Source organism: Magnolia sinica, chromosome 19 (assembly GCF_029962835.1).
Source record: "Magnolia sinica isolate HGM2019 chromosome 19, MsV1, whole genome shotgun sequence".
Taxonomy (NCBI): Eukaryota; Viridiplantae; Streptophyta; class Magnoliopsida; order Magnoliales; family Magnoliaceae; genus Magnolia; species Magnolia sinica.
Genome location: NC_080591.1, coordinates 21,967,916 through 21,988,994, shown reverse-complemented (window position 1 = coordinate 21,988,994; position 21,079 = coordinate 21,967,916). Strand labels below are relative to the sequence as shown.

The following is a 21,079-nucleotide window of genomic DNA, read 5'->3' as shown; positions in this document are numbered from 1 at the left end:
GCACCACTTGGCTAGATGTGGCAGATGCTTTTGGTGTGGATGGACGTTACATTGATACATTTTATTTCAATTTTGGAACTGTATATTAGGCCTTAGCTGTGGACCCCATACTCTTGGATAAATGCACATTATATATTTTAGTTGATTACTTGTTTCAGTTTCATTTATTTTACAGTATGTTACACTATTTAGCTTAGCTCTATGATTATTTAGATATCAAGATATCAGGTTAAACACATAGTAAATTTATGCTTCCACAAAGTTTAAGTAACATCTGAAATATCATGAATAGAGTTTGTACTGTCTCTAAAATTTGGCACGTTAGAAGTGAGACCAAATCATTTACAAACACCTACTCTCCATATAGCGCAGAGCACTCAGGCTCTGAATCCATCTATCATGTTCAACACTCAATTCTAGGCCAAGAAACAAAACCTCAGCCAGAACCACAGCTCAGTGAGCCACACTACAGGGAAAATGTGGAATGGGATGCCAATCATAGGGTACGTGGGGCCACCTTGATGTCTCTTTCATCAAGCCCCTTAATCAGGTGCAATTCACCGGGATGAAGCAAAGAGGTTTTAGGAGCAAGTTTAGATTATTCTCATTGGTGTGTCCCATCCGAGTTTTCTCTCGAGCTACTATTTTATATGAACGGTTAAAACAATCGTTCTCATCCGATGCACAGAGCAGATTTAGATATACAACATGGCGAGCCCTCCATTAGGTGGGCCTCACTAAGTCCATGAGCTGGCCCAAAAAACAGGTCTTTCAAATAATCAAGTAGGCCGCAGTTGTACGTTGGATCCGGACCGTTTTAATTCTTCTAAGCCATCCGTCAGTCCCTTGGTCCTATCGCCAACCCGACTCAAGGGCGAAGATCATTTACATGGTAGGGCCCACCTGATGCAAGCTTCTTTGCATAAGTAAAGATACGTAGGGCTACACTCCTATGCTAGTTTGTCACCATTTTTAAAGTGGTGGTGACCCATTCTCACGTGTGGCACTCATGTACGGATATCCAGACCATTCAAATTGTGGGGCACACTATGGATGGATCAGATATCTAAAGTGACGCCGATCATGAAATCCTAACCATTCAAATTGTGGGGTACACACTATGGATGGATCAGATCTCTAAAGTGACGCCCATCATGAAATCCTAACCATTCAATTGATGACTATCAAACCGATGGTTAAAAGTAAAATAGCCAGTGGTCTAAATCCTGAGGACAAAATCAATGGTTATTATCATCTTGTCAGTTTAATGTTTAGGTTCTGCTCCTTGGCAAATGGACGGTCTGCATTGCCGTCTGACTACACGTACGGCACCAGAAACTTTTAAAATGGTAAAAACTGGCCACGTGATATATGTACTTCCGTCCCTATGGGACCGAACCTCTACAACAGCTGCACGAAAAACACCCAAGCTCTGCGGGAACCACCATGTTGTATATATAAATCTACCCCGTCCGTCAGGTGGGCACCTTTATTTGAACCGTAGATACAAAAGATCATCTCAATTAAAAATATATAAAATCCACGAGCTACATCACTAGGAACAATGTAAATTGGCTCCTAAAACCTCCTAGTTCATGCGGTGGGGCCCACTTAAGTTTTGGATCACACTGATTTTTGTTCCTTCACTTATTACTGATGAGTTACACCTGATTAACGGTTTTGATGAAATCCAAACGCTATGATGGGACAAAACAAACCTATGGTTGGCATCCCATATCAATTGTCCAGTGGAGTGGCCCACCTGAGTTGTGGGTCTGGATGAATTTTTCCTCTGTCGCTTAGAATTAAGGACAGAACCTGATGGACGGAGTAGATCTACACACTCAGCATGGTGGGCCCCACAGAGCTTGGGTGTAAAAGAGGCGCTGTAGGGGGATTCGGGTCCGTAAAAGGGGATCTTTAGATGGATCCGAATGATCATGACCCTTCATTCACCGTACAATCGTGTCCGCAGGGATAAGATCTAAGGGTCATTGTCTACTAGATGCAATGCAACCAATTCACGAGAACTCCGTCCCTCTTCTGGAGTCCAGACAAGCTTCTTTCATGGACCTGTGCATCAAGTGCCTTTCAGCGTAGAAGCTTCCTGGAAGATTCTGCTTTGCTAAAATGCTCAGATTTTTTATTTTATCTAGACGCACGGGACTTGGTGGGCCCCACCAGTTGCTATAATTGAGGTCTGATTTCACCCTTGATTTGGGGTGATAGGGTAGAGCCACAAGAACTAATATATGGTAGAAACCATCTCTCTATACACGTGGCATCAATCTGGTACATCCATATATTGGCTATCAGCATGGATGGCTTATATTTCACCATTACTCCTATTCAGATAGTCCTCTATCTGATAAGTGCACGTAGTTAAAAATAAAAATAATTAATGATTAAATAATAAATAAAATAAATTGAAGAAATTGATGGATAGGATTATTCGATGCTTTTGATTTTTAAAACATAAGCAATCCATGTTGGAGGCCAATAGTCTCACCCATTGATTTTGATGTGTTTTCAACCTTTTTTGTGGGCTGGCACCTTTTCTTCGCTGGGGCAGGTATGGATGCGCGTGAATCAGGTGTGACCTTTGGGTCCAACGAAAAACCGGGAAGAATTATACGGTACATCGCAAGTATCTTGGTACGATGCACTCCAGTTTTCAATTCTGGCTAGCGGGGCCTGTTTTCTGGTAATCCAGACCATTGGTCCATCCATAGGCCCCACTTGTTAGAACTTGTAATTAAAAGCCCATGTATGCGTTGGAAAGATGCAACCCACGGATCAAATAGTTCTTTCCATAGATACGGTACGTTCTATCTCTGGAAATGTAGCACCTGTACAAGATTTAAGCCGTTCATCTGGTGTGCTTTACGGTGGATGGGCCATTCTCGGAATTGACAATATGAATGTGGACGGTTGGTGGACTTTTCTTTACCATCCATTTGAACTCAAAAGCTCAAACGGACGGTTAAGGTTGTGGGATCATTCTTTTTCGTTTGCAGTCCAGCACCATGGGGCCCACCAGATGAACAGTGCAAATCTCATAATGGATGCCTTCATCTATGGATCCTCTTGATGTCAAAATCTGGGTCACCCTCCGTCGAGCCTTGAGTGCTCAGAGCGAACCCTGGTCTTGCACAAAACAACAAATAAAAGAGAACTTGGCTCAAGCATGGGACCTTCTGATGCCAAAGTCAGGGTAGAAAAACTGGGTCTAAGTTGAGTAGAGTAGAGTGAGGGTGCAAGATATTGCATACCTGTATAAGTAGAAATGATCCGTATTTATATTGATGGTTGCAATGAACGCGTCTGATAATCTCGGCACGGTCATCACCACTACGTGTGGGCTATGCGTGCGCAGTTGTCGATGGTTACTCGGAGATCGTGTTATAAGCTTTACTCAGTCGTGCGTTATTGGGGGTGTGCATTAATGCTATTACTAACCAGGTTCCCGTTCGAGCCGACCACATAGTTCGGATCTTACTTGTCGACCCGAGCCCATGGATAAGCGGATTATTGGCTCGGCTCGGAGGAACACTGGATGGGTAGGTGATGCTTTCCTGCATTTTGAGTCAGCATAATCGAGTCGGACGTGCTGTTGTTGCTCTGAGATCTGGCTCCTAGGATGTGCAATGACTCCTTCCCAGTCTCGGGTCGGCGTTATAGTTCTAAGTGAGCTACTGGGTCAGATGTTCACCTCACCTCGGACGCTAGTCAGTCCGAGGCCTTGCTCATCAGTGCTAGAGTTAACCTCGATGTAGCTCGGTTCGGATTTACCCATAACAAATCCAATGTTGAGTGTCCAAGGGGTTTTTTTTTTTTTTTTTTTAAGACATCTGAGCTTATGGAAGCCGCTTCTATGCAGGTACTCGTATTTGGATTTATTGGCACTAACATTACCCATCTTGCCATCCTTTAGGTCTAGTCCATTCTTGATATGCTGGCTTGAAAATTTCGTAGTGATCGAGTGATCCAAACCATCATGCTAGTGGCATTGTGATGCAGATGGACGTGATGAGGTTGATCAGTGTCTTTCTCAAGGGGATAATTACTCCAAATCCATGAAGCTTCTATGGACTACTATTAGAGATTCCTCGAATCTACGAGGGAAAATAAGAAAATAAAAATAAATTGTAGAAATTTAAAAATTAATTAATTGATGATAAAAATAAATTTACAACTCTTTAAATAGTGATACTAAACATCGGAAGAAGTTTGAGAATTAAACTCCAACTCAAACTCCTTAAAATTCATGACTTACTATAAATAGTAAACTTACTATTTATAGACTATCATGATTCCTACTAGACTTCATGGTTTTGGGCTAAAAATATTAAGTGTCCTATTTGACTTAACCAAGTTATTCTCCTAATTTTTCTAAGCACCTTTTATGTTGGATACAACTTAGGAAGCTCAATGGATCAAAAGTTATGAACGAACTAAAACTTACTATAAATACTACAAACGGAAATACAATGGATTTTCAACCATCGGTCTGATGGAATCTCACAAATTCAGCTTGGCTAATTTGGCATAACTGGGTTGGGTGGCTAAAGTAGCTTCTCCCACCCCAAAATCATATATGATAAGTCAAATAACTCATTCCGATTTGTGAGATACGCCTGTTTTAAGGTTCCGATAATTCAAATCACTTCCGCCTCCGATCAGGCCTTCACTGGTCCATCTTGGACATGAAAGTGTCCACGACCCGCTCTACATCACATTGCAAACAATGGATGGACAAGATCATTCATTGGAGATAGGTCCATCGGAGTCGATAAGATAATTTTATTGTAAAATTTATGGCATGAATTATGGCATATCTAAGCAAAAGCTAACCGACAATGTGAGACGAGCTTTGCTAGGTCCACACGTGTTCACAAGTCGGGTAATGCAAAAGATGCTAAATATGCAGCATGACATTAATGTTCGAAATATTGGTATCACTGCAAGTTTAGTTGTAAGGGATATGAAAATAATATTAATATCATCAATAATCAGAAATTTAGGAAACAGTGAAAACAGTGAAAAAATTCGGTAAAATTTAAGGAGATACAAAATACACGCTTATATATTTATGAATGAAAAAATGATAAATATATATATAATAAGTTTTTATTAACAGAAGCCTAAAAACATGTACTATCATAAATAATCAATCCCAGCTTCCCATCCATCTCATTTATCAATCCAACCATCCAATTTATCTATCAAACCATTCAACATTTCATACAAACATCCTACTTCAAAATATCGACAACGCAATATTTCACCGATGAATTGTTGACAACTTAAAATGAAACAAAATATTATGGTCTCGATATTACCTATGTTGTGATAATAATAATATCGTAATATTATATTATTATCGTCGACTTATTATCATCCACAAATTGAACACTATATACAACCATAAGCTAATAAAAATTTTAAATAAATTTTTTAATAAACATATTTTTAGCTATATTGATACACTAGTGATATTATTAAAATATTGTCGATACAATAGCGATACAAATAACGCTTGAAATCTATGTAGTAAAAAATATTAGAGACATCGATATATTGGTGATACTTAGCAATATATTGTCAATACTTAGAATTTTTTATACTACTCATGTTATTTGCATTGCTACCAGTGTTCTCGATATCATCAAGCAAGAGATATGAATAATAACAGGGATATTTCGCTAATACCAGAGATACTTCGAATAATTCATGGTACACATGTGCAATATCCAAGCCATCCATAAAAAAGTTACTACTTTATAGATCTAGTCATCAAGTAAGCCACAATTAACTCAACAACATGAGTTTGTGAAAAAGATTGCTTATAGTTTTCTAACTGTCCCGGTTACATCTAATGTACATTAGCTTATTTATATACACGTGTGGGTTTAGTAAAGCTCATAAGAAATTTGATGAAAGACAATGGTCAATATAAACATTTTAAGTAGTGGCTCGGAGTGTTGACTCGCTTAGATACCAGAACTAGTGTGACTTACTCTAACTCATTACATTTTAGTATGCTTCGAGTGCCTTCAATTTGTTGTTGAAATAGGATTTTCAATTTGATCGACGGCTTGGTGGATTCGATCGAGAAAATCCTAAAAATTCAAGTTTACTCTCTAGACCCTTTTGGGCAATCTTGATTCAAATGACAGAGGTGTTGACTCGATCGATGGTGTGTCGATTAGAGCCAATTTGATTGAAAGTCCGATCGATAGTTTGTGCAGTTTCTTCGTAGGCGTGCATTTTGTTTCTAATTCTATATGACAGTTATAAATACCATGTTAATAGGGGATTAGGGTTAATGAGAATGTGAGAACCTGAGAGCCAAGGGTTTCGAGAGGGAGAAAGCTAAGGTTTTCGAATCTGTAGTTATCCATCTCTTGTAACTTTTCGATAATAGTAGATTGTTTGTCGCTTTATGCCATGGTTTTTCCCCGCAAGGATTTTACAAGTAAAATTTGTGTGTTTTCTGTGGTTGCTTAAATTTTTGTTCTCTATTGCATTGTTTGATTTTGTTTGAGGTTTCTTATGTGCCCAATAAGTCGTGTTAGGACTTGTTGCATCCTAAGAAGTGGTATCAGAGCATACGTTAGGTTTTTAGATTGAATCTGAGACATGTCATCAAGGAGATCAAATGTGAAGTTTGAGTTTCGAAGTTCATGAGTAAAAACAATTTTGAATTATGGATGTTGAAGATGAAAGCCCTCCTAATTCAGTAAGGGTTGTAGAACCCACTTCTTGAGAAAGCGAAACATCTTAAATCAATGAAAAAAGAGAATTGGAAATAACTTGATCAGAGGGCGATTAACACAATCCAATTATGCTTGGTTGATGAAGTCCTTTACAATATTATCAATGAAACGACCACTGTGGGCCTATGAGTGAAGTTGGAGAGCATAGACATGACGAAGTTGCTCTTCAATCATCTATATCTGAAGAGATAGCTTTACAATCTAAAGATGACGGAAGGATTAGATCTTTCGGAGCACATTAACCTTTTCAACAAGATGATTTGCAATTTGACAAGTGTAGAAGTGAAGATCGATAAAGAAGATAAAGCCTTAATTTTTTTGACATCTCTTTTAGAGTCATACGAGTATTTGGTTGATACTATTTGCCATTGTAGGAATACCTTGCACATCGTTACCATTATCTCAGCCCTTTAGTCAAAGCAATTGAGAAGGAATAACGGAGGGGACGATACCTTTATGGGTGTGTTGGTTGTTTGGGAAAGATCGTTTGAGCGAGAGAAAGGGAAGTCATAATCGAAGTCCAAGTCGAAGGGTAGAGGAAAGTTGAAGTATTGGAATTGAGGAAAGATGAGACATGTGAAGAAGGATTGTACAAATCCGAAAACCCATAATGAGGAGAAGTCATATGATTCGCCGAAGGAAGTCAATTCAGTGGAATCTAGTGAAGGGACGAGTGGTTGTGACGTGTTGTTAGTGTCCAAGGTCGGTCACTTATATTATGAGTGAATTTTGGAATGGGGGCATAATACCATATGTGTCTTCATCGGAGTTGGTTCATCACATATAGCGAGTATGACGATGGCTTAGTTCTTATGGTAATGACCATGCCTGCAAAATGATAGGAATTGATTCGGTTCGCATCAGAATGTTTGATGGGGTAGAGCATACTCTGATCGACGTTATGTGCATTTTAGATTTGAAGAAGAATCTGATATCTCTAGGAGCTTTAGATGTAGTTTGGTGTAAGTTCACCAATTATGAAGGTATCCTGAAAGTTTCAAAATGTGCACTCACTATTATGAAGGCACGATGAAGCGGAAACCTTTATAAGTTGATCAGTAATACAATATCGGGTGGAGCTACAACATCTGTAATGGATTTCACGTCAACACGTTTGTGGCATGCATGCCTAGGCCACATGAGAGAGTGCGGTATGAAGGTACTTCTTAATCATGGTTTAATTTTTATTTTTAAAATTTTTTATTTAGATATATGTGAGTACCGCATATATGGAAAACAATTAATGTTGAGTTTTAAAACTAGGAAACATATTAGTAAATGATATCTTAATTATGTGCATTTGGACGTGTGGGGGTCGTCGCCCGTTGTTTTTAAAGGAGGGTCGTCATTCTTTGTCATATTCATTGACGACTTCTTTAGAAAAGTGTGTGTATGTGTTTGTTTTATGAATCATAAATTTCAGATTTTCATCACTTTTAAGGCATGGAAGGCAATAGTTGAAAAGCATACATGATAAAAATTAAAAATTCTGAGAACAGACAATGACGGAAAATTTACGTACAAGGAATTTAATCAGTACTTCAAAGATGGAGGATCGTGAGGCATACACTAGAGTAGAATAGTGCAGTTGAACGTAGAATTAGACTCTTTTGGAAAGAGTACGGAGTATGTTAGTAATGTTAAGTTAGGTAAGGAACTATAAGATGAGGCCGTAAACACGACTTACTATTTAGTGAATCGATCTCTGTTTACACCGATTGATTGTAAAATTTCAAATGAAGTATGGAGTGGTCATGAAGTTGACTTCTCGAGGCTGCGCATATTCGACTTACTCTCATGCACCTTCAGTTGAGAAAGATAAGCTAGACTAAATAGTTAAAAAGTGTACTTTTATCGGATATGGTGATGGGGTGAAATAATAAATATTGTATGATAAGGTTTCATGAAAAATCTTATTTAGTCAGGATGTCAAATTTGATAAAGGTTACTCATTTTGGAAGTATGAGGACAAGGAAATGAAAAAAATCAGCGATTGATCTTGAAACAGGCAAATGTGAAACACTTGAAGAAGCCAAGCTGCAGTAGTGGTACAGGAAGAGGTGGTTGCACCACTTGTCAAGAGAAATCCATCAAGGGATCGCAGAGTTCCATTGAGATACAATGATGATTTAATATTGCGTTTGCCCTCATTATGGATGAGGGGGGCTTGTCTACCTTCTAGGAATCATTAAAAGGCATATGTTGAGAACTTGATGAAAGCGATGCATGATGAGATAGATTTTTTGTACAAGAACGAAATATGGGAACTGGCGGAGCTGCCCGTTGGGAGGAAAACGATTGGGTGTAAGTAGATTTTCTACAAGAAACTGGATAAGTACAATGCCAGATTGGTAACGAAGGGTTATGCTCAGAATGATAGTTTTGACTTTGGTGATATATTCATGCCTGTGGCCAAGCAAGTATCAAACAGATTCGTATTGGCTTTGGTTGCCTAATATAATCTGAAATTGGAATAGTTATATGTGAAGATTATGTTTCTATACAGGGAACTATAAGAGAAGATCTTCATGAAGCAAGCTAAAGGGTTCGAGGTGCAGGAAGTAGAGGATAAAGTTTACAGGTGAAAGAGGTCGTTATACAACCTCAAATAGTAGCCTAAGTAGTGGTACAAAAAGTTTGATTTTTCATGTTGAGTCAATGGTTATTCAGAAGTGAGTTCGATCATTGTGTTTACTTCAGATCACTAAGTGATGGAGAATTCATTATTCTGGTACTATATGTTAATGATATGCTTATAACCAGCCATAACGTGTTTGAAATCAACATATTGAAGGCTCGGTTATCCAAGACATTTGATATGAAAGATCTGAGGGCTGCAAAAATGATTCTCGGTATTAATATACACAGAAATAGGGAAAGAAGTAGACTATGATTGTATCAGGAAGAGTATCTTGAGAAAGTCTTAGTCAAGTTTGGACTTAAAAATACTGAATTAGTTAGTAAATCCCACGCTGCTTACTTTCGGCTTTCTTCAGAGCAATGTCTTACGTAAGATGAAGAAAAGCAGTATATATCTCGTGTGCCCTACTCGAATGTAGTTGGCAGTCTTATGTATGTCATGGTCTGTATTGGACTGAATATTCACATGCATTGGGTGTTATAAGTAGATACATGTCAAACCCTAATAAGCAACAATGGAAGGCAGTGAAATGGTTATTTCATTACATACGAGGTATGACGGACTACGTCTTGACATTTGAAAATTTTTAAGAGAAATGTGTAGGTCCTGTGGATACGGATTATGCTGACAATACAAGGTCGACTTTCGGTTACTCGTTTGTGTTAGCGGGTGGAGCGATCAGTTGGATGTTAAAGCTTCAATTTATGGTTGCGCTTTCAACAATCGAAGCGAAATATATGACAGTGACAAAAGCATTCAAGGAAGTTGTTTGGTTAAAAGTGATGATGAATGAGTTGGGGCTTCAGTAAGAAGTCGTGCCTATGTATTGTGACAACAAAAGTGTGATCAATGTGGCGAAGAACTCAGTGTTTCATTTCCACACTAAACACATTGATGTGCATCATCATTTTATTTGGTAGATGCTAGAGGAAGGTGATGTTACTCTTGATAAGATTCACACTAGTGAAAATTCAGTTGACATGCTTACGAAGGTAGTACCCATATAAAAGTTCAGGTTTTATTTGACTTCTCTGGGCTTGGCAAAGAAGAGATGAACACGGAGTATGCACGAGAAGCAACAATAATGGTGCTACTATGAAGAACAATAGAGATGGTAATAGTATCTTAGAATAGTGGAGATGAAAGATTGAAGCCATGGTGGAGATCGTTGATCAAGTGCTTTCAATATGTTGTTCAAACAGGATTTTCGATTCAATTGAGAAAATTCAAAAAATTCAAGTTTACCCTTTGGACAGTTTTTGGCATTGTCGATTCTATCGATGGTGTTTTGATTTTATCGACAATCCAATCAATAGTTTGCACAGTTTCTGGGCAAGTGCGCATTTTGTTTCTAATTCTATACGGAGGTTATAAATACCATGTTAATATGGGTTTAGGGTTAATGGAAACATTTTTTTTTTGTTAGCTTGTTAGTACACGCCCATCGTTAGTACACCTCACTGTTTGCCACTCCCCACTTGGGAATCGATACCAAGACCTTAGTGTTGAAACAAAGTTATCTTTCTATCACTTAAGCAATGGATCGATGTGTGAGGTTAATGAGAACGTGAGAACTTGTGAGCCAAGGATTTTGAGAAGGAGAAAGCTAGGGGTTTTGAATTCATAAGTTGTTCCATCTCTTGTAACTTTCTGATAATAATGAATTGTTCGTTGCTTTATGTTGTAGTTTTGTTTTTTTCGAAAGTCTTTTTTCATGTAAAATTCATATGTTCTTTGTGGTTGATTGAATTTTCATTCACTATTACATTGTTTGATTCTATTTAAGGTTGCTTCTGCCCCTGACAAATCGTGTTAAGAGTTGTTGCGTCTCCAACAGAAATTAAGTCACCTTGGTCAAATCGACTGGATTTCATCCAATATCTAAAACCATTTGTCTCAAGTGGTACAATTTTGATCATTATTCGCTTTATGGGGTCATGAAAGCTGAGTCTACTCAGCCAAATAAACTCAATTCCCGTCCATATTTAGAACCATTCGTAGTGGGGCACGGCATGGTATCCATGCCTATGGGGCCTACCGTGATGTATGTCGCTTATCCACACTATCCATCCATTTTTAAAACTCATTTTAAGGCTTATTCCAAAGAATGAAGCATATCCAAATCTCAGGTGGACCACAATATTGGAAACAATGGTAATCGGCTGTTAAAAATTGCCTGTGGGCCAATTTTTTTTTGGATCAAGCTGATATTTGTTTGGTCTCTTCATCCAGGTCTTCGTGACCTTATTAACAGGTTAGATGGAAAATAAATACTCGGTAGCCCTCATAAAGTTTTTAATGGTGGGAATTCAATCACAAGTGTTTCCTGTGGTATGGTCCACCTAAGATTTGGATCAGCTTCATTTTTGAGGTTGTGCCCTAAAATGAGCTTTCAAAATGAATGGACAGTGTAGATATAAGAGACATATATCATAGTGGGCTCCACAATTAGGGATACACCCAAACCCTGCCTTTCGCAATGCATAGTGTAGAACTGAAATAACTTCAGCTTAAAAAAGAGTGATAAGGGGTGAGAGGAGTTCCATATTTCATTAAATATCATGAACAATTTGTACAAAATTAGGATGATCAACTATGAAATTTCACCATATTTGGACCAACCAAACACAACCTAATAAAATTCATACCATGAATTATTTTATGGAAAGAAAAAAGAAGAAAAAGAAGTTCTCTACTTTATAATAAAAAAAACCTGCCTTAGTGGACCAAAAAGGGAGAGACTCAGTCCACTAAGAGATGTATAGTCATCCAAATCATTCATTCGCCACCGACAACCATGGATGGATAATGAACCAAAAGTTACATACACCAGAATCTTGACCATTTAAAAAAAAGCAGTGTACAAAGATCACCAAAATTTGTAAAACATTTTTTTTTTCTTATACATGGACAGAAATGTTTGATCACTTCGATATTCGGCAGAATGTCTATTTATGGGGCTTTAAAATAAACAAACGGTCCACATCATCATTCTCATGCCGCGTTAACCTAAGTTTTCTTTTACCGATCAAAGTAGTCTATTTCTTCCTTTTGTTTATGCAATTTACCAATATCTCACATCAAAGAAGCTTGGACATGCCTTGTGATAAAACCAACCAAACTAAGAAATTCCACTACCCGCCGTATCCTCCTCTCCGTGAATCTTTTCTTCTTCTTCTTCTTCTTGTTCTTCTGCATTGCCTTCGGCCCTTCCATCTTCGATGTTCTCTTTGTCCGGGACAACAAAATTCAGCCTCAGACGCCCATCTTCTCTACAAGCATGCAGGAACTCCTGAGTGGGGATCTTGAATTCTCTAAGTACAAACCTCCCCTCATGCCTATAAGACTTGAAGAAGAACCATGGCTTCCCTTGCCTCCCCATGGATGTGATGGGCGGAGGGGGGAATGCGCCAGCCATCCTCGATTTCTTGAAACCACCACGGGCCCCCATAGCTTCCCAACTACCCTTGGAATGCTTCACGATACCCAACTTCCCGTTCTCGCCATCACTCCAATCACTGCCCACCTTCATGTTCTTTGAGTCCTCCACATCGTCCGAGCTTTCGAATCCAAGGCCTTCAGTGCATAGCTGTAGGCTACCTGAATTCTTCGATCCACTGCTGTTGAATTGAGTTTTGGATGGACCCAACAAATAGTCCAACGACGGGCTATTGTTGTTATTCTTGTTGTGACCCAACAAAGAGTCTAACGACGGGCTGTTGCTATCGTCGTTGTTGTTGGTATGATAATAGTTACTGTTGTTGAGTTTCTCATCACTGGGACGTGGGTTTTGGTCTATTGATGATTTTGAAGGAGTGGAAGGTGGGGCAGATTTGGACATCTCTTGAAAGTGGAGCTCGCCAAAGATTTCAGTGAATGAGGAGGGATTGGTGGGGTTTCTGGGCTTGATTTGCTTCCACGCGGTCAAGGATTCAAGGAGTGTCGGGTTCTCCGGCAACGGGTTTTCGAAGAAGTGGTGTAGGCTCCCACAGGCAGCCATGGTTGTGGGTAAGAGAATGGAATATTAGTAGTGAGAAGGGATTGATATGGAAGAGACTAAAATGGGTTGGTCTAGGTGTGTGTGTGTGTGTGAGAGAGAGAGAGAGAGAGATGGAAGGGATGGAAATGGGGTGGACTGGGTCTGGGGAGATAAAGGGGAGGATGCTATTATTGGTGAAGCTGTTTGGATGCCAGTTGGGAAGGGTGTGACATGTGAATTTCAACACCACAGCTCATGTGTGACATATGCATCGGAGGAACCTTCACATCAGCCAGCAGTATCCGTACATATGGTTTATGTTTCAATGATCTGAACCGTTTATATGCTGGGCCTGTAGTTGATGTGGATACCCAACAAAAATTACGATATTGGGATGTTTCAAACCTTTGGTCATTTAAATATTTTCCTTTGAATATGAATCATCTAATTAACCTTCTTCTTTTTGGTCGGTTGATTAACCAATCAACTGTGCATCTCATTGGATTAACAGTTTGGATCGTCGAACTGTTGGATGGGGCCCTTTGTTTATAGAGAAAAAGAGGAACGCGGATGAGGTACTACCCCCAACAGGACCTAGCTAGAGACGGACGGTCCTGTTCAGGCTCCGTGGGGCCGACAGTGATGTATATAGTTATCCACGCCATCCATCCATTTTTACAAATCATTTAATGTGATGATCCCAAAAATGAGGCTGCTCCAATGCTCAAGTGGACCAGACTGCAGGAAAGGCTGGGGATTGAATGCCTACCGCTGAAAACCTCTTGGGGGCCACAGAAGTTTTGAAGAAAGCTGATATTTATGTCTTCCCTTCATCCAGGTATATGTGACCTTATGAACAGGTTGGATGGAAAATAAACATCACGGTGGGCCCTAGGATGGTTTCACCGATAGGGTTCATTGTCACCACTGCTTCCCTGTGGTGTGGTCCACTAGAGCCTTCTTTCTGCCTCGGCTTTTTAGCTCACATCCTAAAATGATCTTTCAAAATGGATGGACGTCTTAGATAAAGCACATATATTACAGTGGGTCCCACAGAGCTCTTGACAGTACCGTCCGTATGTAGTTAGGTACTGGTCAGGGTAGTACCCAATCTGCGCCCGAAAAAGAGCATTGACACCATCCCAGCGTGTGAATACCGCATCTTTGCTCACACCCACTGCACGTGTGAGGTACAGGAACCAATCCATACATTGCAAGTGGTGGGCCTCATCTGGTGGACCATTGAAATGAAAAATGGTTAACGGTCTAAATTCAGTGATTACATGTCCTTACCGGACCTTTTAGACGTTTGATCAATATCATTTTAACCATTTGGATCTAGCTACATATATGCCACGTGTACGGTGTATAAATGCATGTGCTGGACAGCTTATCACATAACCAATTCTATACGTGGTGGATGGTAGTCGAAGTGAAGGATATCTCAGCTACACCTCACATCTGTACAGTCTCCTTGAATGCTTTGTTGGTTTTTAGTACTACTGCTTCGCCACCACCCCCATGGATACGGCATTCCATCTACATTCCACCACGTGCTGATCAAGCCAATGGACTTGAGATCCAAGCCGTCCATCAGGTGATTCGCATTATTTAGATTCTCTGGAGTAAAATTTGGGCTGGTCTACTCATCAAGTCGCCTAAAAATTCAGAAATAGGCGAGTGGCTTAGAAAAAATTGCCGCATTTTTTCATCTGTCCATATTTGGATCGGTCTGCCTAAAATACCACAGGGTAGAAATGAAGGGACGGACCTGATGAACGGATTGGATCACACACCTATGTTCGAAGCTGACGTGGTGGTGCGTACATGGCTGCCTTCCTCGATCCGGCTTAACTGGACCACACCACAAGGAACGGTGGGTATTGAACGCCTACGGTAGAAAACTTCCTGGAGGGCCTCAGAAGTTTTAGGTCGAGCTGATATTGTGTTTTCCCTTCATCCATATCTGTGTAACCTTATGAACAGGTTGGATGACAAATAAATATAAGTGTGGGCCCTAGGTAGATTTCAACAGTGGCCATCATTATCCCCACTATTTCATGTGGTGCAGTACACTTGAGCTTTGGATATGGTTCAATTCTAGTATCACGCTCTAAAATGATAAAACATATACATCAATGTGGACCCATCCCCTTCCGAATGTGATAACAAACAGTAATTCGATCGCTTCTCGAACTATGATACTCAGGCAGAGTGTGATGGATGATACGCATGCATATGCTAAGAAATTGCATGCATGTCTCTCTCTGTATATATAAATACGCGCAAGGAATTCTCACATGCACACCTTCTTACGTGAGCACCCACGTGTTATGGGCATAGAATCTGAATGGTCCACGTAATGCAGCACCCCCTGAAATTCTTTTGTCGTAATTTTCAGCCTGGTCTAAAACTCTAGTGAGCCGTAACAAAGAGAAATGAAAATCAAGGGAGGAAATTGTTTCCTTTATCGTAGCCCACCAGAGTTTTGTGTTGGGCTGAAAATTGGGCAAGTACCCCAGCATGCAGATTGTTTGGATACTATACCCATGACACGTGTGCAAAGGTGCGCATGGGTACTTACAGGAGAAGGTGTGCAGGTGAGCATTTCTCTCTCTATATAGGAAATGGTCTGTGTAGTGGACCTCATGGAAATTTCCCAGCTGTCTGGGCCCCACCCTAATCCTTGGCGAACATCAACATTGTGCATTTGATGGGTCCCCTTTAAATTATGGGATATCCCAAAAATCAGCCGTATATCGAATTCAGGTGGGCCATATCATCTAATATCAAGTGAAGACATGCCTAAAACATATAAAAGCACTTAGTGGATTCCACCTGAAATTTGGATGCGTTTGAAACTTGGTCTGACCCCTCATCCAAGTGGGGCACACATAATGGATGGGCTGGATTTGTGAAACACATCATTATGAAGGTTTTAATGGGAGGGTAACCCCTCTCAACTTTTATATGTGGTGTGGCCCACAAAAGTCATGGATTGACTTGATTTTTAAGCCCAAGGCCCACCATGGAATGGTGCATCTAACTGATGGGTTAGATGTTCGACATGCATCATAGTGGGCCCACACAGATCGACTTCATGGGAAGTTCCCATGAAATGTGGACCTGCCTCATTTTTAGGATAATACCTTAAAACGGTCTGAGAAAATGTTTTAATGGCATGAATAAAACACTTACATCACGGTGGGCCCCACAGAGCCCTGCTCGAACGTAATCCGCGTCCTATTAAAAGTCGTAATGGACTTCAACGCTAGCTAGATGTGGATTAGCTACAAACAGGTAGTGCTGTACACGAGCCAAGTTAGCTCGAAAAGCTCGCTCGACTTGGCTCGATCTAGCTCAACTTGACTCGACTCGAACGATGAATCAAGGCGAGTCAAGCTTTATATGACCTAGCTCATTTTGAAAACAAGCCAAGTTCAAACATAGTGGAGTTTAACTCGACTCAACTCGAATTCGGCTTGGCTCGAAGCTCGAGCTCGGCTCGACTCGAATATATTATTATATATATTAATGTATATTATATTATATTTAAAAATTAAAAAAATTAAAACATAAACCCTATTGTATCTATCCATTCCTCTCATACCATTTCCCTTCCTTACTTAACCCGCCGCAATCGAGCCTCTCTCTCTCTCTCTCTCTCTCTCTCTCTCTCTCTCTCTCTCGGCCACTCGCCTGAGCTTGACTTAGCATCTACCCGGCTTGTCTCAGTCATACGTCCTACACTCACCTGAGCTCTCTCTCCCCCCTCTCTCTCTCTCTTAGTATCAACAACAAAGTACCATCTATAGTTTTATCTAATATTATATATATGTGTGTGTGTGTATTATTAATTAAATATTTGATTTGGGGGTTGAGTCAGTTGAGTCGGGTTGCTGGGTTAAGTCAGGTGCGACTTGCAGGTTGGATAAAGTTGGGAGCAAGCTCGACTCGACTTAAGGTAAGCTCGCCTCGACTCGATCCATTAGCTCGCACCTCGAGCTCAACTTGAAAGTTTTGGCAAACAAGCCAAGCTTCAATAGTAATCTCGAGGCAAAGCTCGAGCTTGAGCTCAAACTCAAGAAGAGCATGGACAAACCAAGCCAAGCTTGGCCCACCTCGACTCGACTCAGCTCGATGTACAGCCCTATGGATAGGTTAGGTCACCAAGTTCTGTGGGACCCACCATGATGTATGTGTTATATCCATACTGTCCATTCACTTGGAGATATCAATTTAAGGTATGAGGCAAAGAATGAGTCAAATCCAAAGCTCGAATGGACCCACCACAAAAAATAGTGGATTGAGTGACGCCCGATTTCCTAAACCTAAACCTTAACCTATTCTCAATTCCCTAAAGCTATAACATATAACCTATAACCTATAGCCTAAACTTAAGCCTAACCTAAACCTATAACCTCAACCTAAACCTAAAACCTAAATGTATTCTCAAATCTTTAAACCTAAACCTACACCTAATCCTAATCTCAACTCCTTAACATAAACCTAAACTTGAAAACCCAAACCTAAACTCGATCCCGAACTCGAACCCGATTTCCTAAACCTAAACCTTAACCTATTCTCAATTCCTTAAAGCTATAACCTATAACCTAAACCTAAACCTATAACCTTAACCTAAGCTTAAAACCTAAACCTGAACCTACACCTAAAACCTAAATGTATTCTCAAATTCATAAACCTAAACTTACACCTAATCCTAATCTCAACTCCTTAACCTAAACCTAAACTTGAAAACCCAAACCTAAACCCGAACCCGAACCCGATTTCCTAAACCTAAACCTTAACCTATTCTCAATTCCCTAAACCTTAACCTATAACCTAACCTAAACCTAAACCTATAACCTACACTCATAACCAATAACATAAACCTGTAACCTTAACCTAAATGTAAAACATAAACCTAAACCTAAATGTAAAACATAAACCTAAACCTAAAACCTAAATGTATTCTCAAATCCTTAAACCTAAACCTAAACATAAACCTATAACCTACAACATTAACATAAACTTATAACCTAAACCTATAACCTACAACATTAACCTAAACATGTACTTATAACCTAAACCTATTCTCAAATCCCAAAACTTATAACCTAAACCTAAACCTAAACCTAAACTTTAACCTATATAACATATAACCTATAGCCTAAACTTATAACCTATAACCTAAACTCAATTCCTTAAACCTTAACCTATAACCTAACTTAAACTTAAACCTATAACCTACACTTATAACCTAAACCTAAACCTGTAACCTTAACCTAAACGTAAAACATAAACCTAAACATAAAACGTAAGTGTATTCTCAAATCCCTAAACCTAAACCTAAACCTATAACATATAATATTAACATAAACTTATAACCTACAATATTAACCTAAACCTATACTTATAACCTAAACCTATTCTCAAATTCCAAAACCTATAACCTAAACCTAAACCTATAACATATAACCTAAACCTAAACCTTAACCTATAACCTAAACCTTAACTTATAACGTATAACTTATAACCTAAATATATAACCTATAACCTAAACTCAATTCCCTAAACCTTAACCTATAACCTAACCTAAACCTAAACCTATAACCTACACTTATAACCTAAACCTAAACCTATAACCTACACTTCTAACCTAAACCTAAACCTAAAACCTAAATGTATTCTTAAATCCCTAAACCTACACCTAATCCTAATCTCAACTCCCCAACCTAAACCTAAACCTAAACCTACACCTAATCCTAATCTCAACTCCCTAACCTAAACCTAAACCTAAACTTGAAAACCCAATCCTAAACCCGATCCCGAACCTGAACCCGATTTCCTAAACCTAAATCCTAACCTATTCTCAATTTACTAAAGCTATAACCTATAACCTATAACCTAAACCTAAACCTTAACCTAAACTTAAACCTATAACCTTAAGCTAAACCAAAACCTATAACCTAAACCTTAACCTATATAACCTATAACTTATAACCTATAACATAAACCTAAAACCTAAACCTAAACCTATAACCTATAACATAAACCTAAACCTAAGGCCTAAATGTATTCTCAAATCCCTAAACCTAAACTTACACCTAATCCTAATCTAAACTCTCTAACCTAAACCTAAACCTAAACTTGAAAGCCCAAACGTAAACCCGATCCTGAACCCGAACCCGATTGATGTAATAATGTATAGCCCAGTCACATAGCAACAAACAAGATAATCTTGCTTTGTTAGCAAGCATACTCGAACTCAAGCATTACAATGTATCTATTTCCATCTCCACTATCTCTTATATCATTGATTATTTGATATTTGAATTTATCTCATTTTTAGAGTTATATCCTAACACAATATGATAATATTAATAGACAACGTGGATTTGTCACCAACATTATTCCAAGACCCATATAACTTCTCCTTATAGGAAGTTGGGTAGGGAACATGCAGCTTGCATCCATCAAAGGAGATAAGGATCACCTCTCATATATTCTCTCTCTTTTCATTTTTTTTCCATAGTATTGTTTATTTTGTTTTATCTGCTCAAATATACGTATAAAATTTTATCATGTTAATATAATTATAAGTGACCTAATCTCACCTTTTTAAAACCAACTAATAATAATTTATACCTGATAAGAAATTACCAAGTACCATTAGGCTCAACCCAAAAGATAAATCAGCATTTTCTTTCTTTCTCTTTCTTTTAACACACACTCACACACCAAAGTCGCTTACAGCCACAATGAGTACTTGAACTCGTGAACTTGTATTGAAACTATTTTGAATCTACCATGAAGGCATGAGTAAGGACCTAGGTGTGTATGCACAGTTAGCGATGTGTTCACCAAATTGAATTTTGTGAGCCCCACCAGGAAATAGGCTATGAATAATTTTTTGTATTTTATTTATGATGTTAAACTTATATGTATTTATGCGTGGATGAATGTGATGTGTATAAGATTGTTTGTATTTAGATGAATGTAGTTTATGTTTGGATGGATTTACGTAATTTGGGTTTAGATGGATGTGAATGTGAATATGATAAAATATATTATATAATAGGTGTATATTAGGAAGAATATGATGAAATAGATTGTAACAGGTGTATATAGACTTTTACCTACGAAAACTTTCGTAGGTAAAAGTTTTGTAAATATTTTTACCTATGAAGATTTTCATAGGTAAAAGTATTGTGAAATATTTTTACCTACAAACATTTTCGTTGGTAAAAGTTTTTCACTTATTTTTTACCGATGAAACAATTCGTCGGTATAAGTTATTAAAATATTTTTAACTACAAAAACGATTGTCGGAAAAAAATTTTCAATTATTTTTTACCGATGAACAATTTCGTCGGTAAAAGTTTTTAAAATATTTTTTCCAACGAAAAATATCGTCGGTAAAAGTTTTGTAAATATTTTTACCTGCGAAAAAAATCGTTGGTAAACTTTTTACACTTATTTTTTAGCGACAACATAATTAGTCGGTAAAAGGTTTGTAAAAATTTTTACCTACGAAAAAAATCGTCGGTAAAAGTCTTACAATTATTTTTTACCGACGGAAAAATTTGTCGGTAAAAGTTTTGTAAATATTTTTACCTACGAAAAAGATCATTGGTAAAAGTTTTTTGTTTATTTTTTATCAACAAAAAAATTCATCGG

The 21,079-nt window shown here is 38.6% G+C and overlaps 1 protein-coding gene across 1 annotated transcript; it reads right to left on the bottom strand.

Moving 5' to 3' along the window:
* Positions 1-12,236: 12,236 nt before the first annotated feature.
* Positions 12,237-13,546, bottom strand: LOC131235198 (uncharacterized). Its single transcript, XM_058232343.1, has one exon. The coding sequence runs from the start codon at positions 13,418-13,420 to the stop codon at positions 12,542-12,544; it is 879 nt and encodes a 292-aa protein (XP_058088326.1). The 5' UTR covers positions 13,421-13,546; the 3' UTR covers positions 12,237-12,541.
* Between the last annotated feature and the right edge of the window lie 7,533 nt (positions 13,547-21,079).

What these genes read in the sequence shown, in the direction of transcription:
- LOC131235198 (XM_058232343.1), bottom strand. Translation starts at nt 13,420, where the DNA reads ATGGCTGCCTGTGGGAGCCTACACCACTTCTTCGAAAACCCGTTGCCG.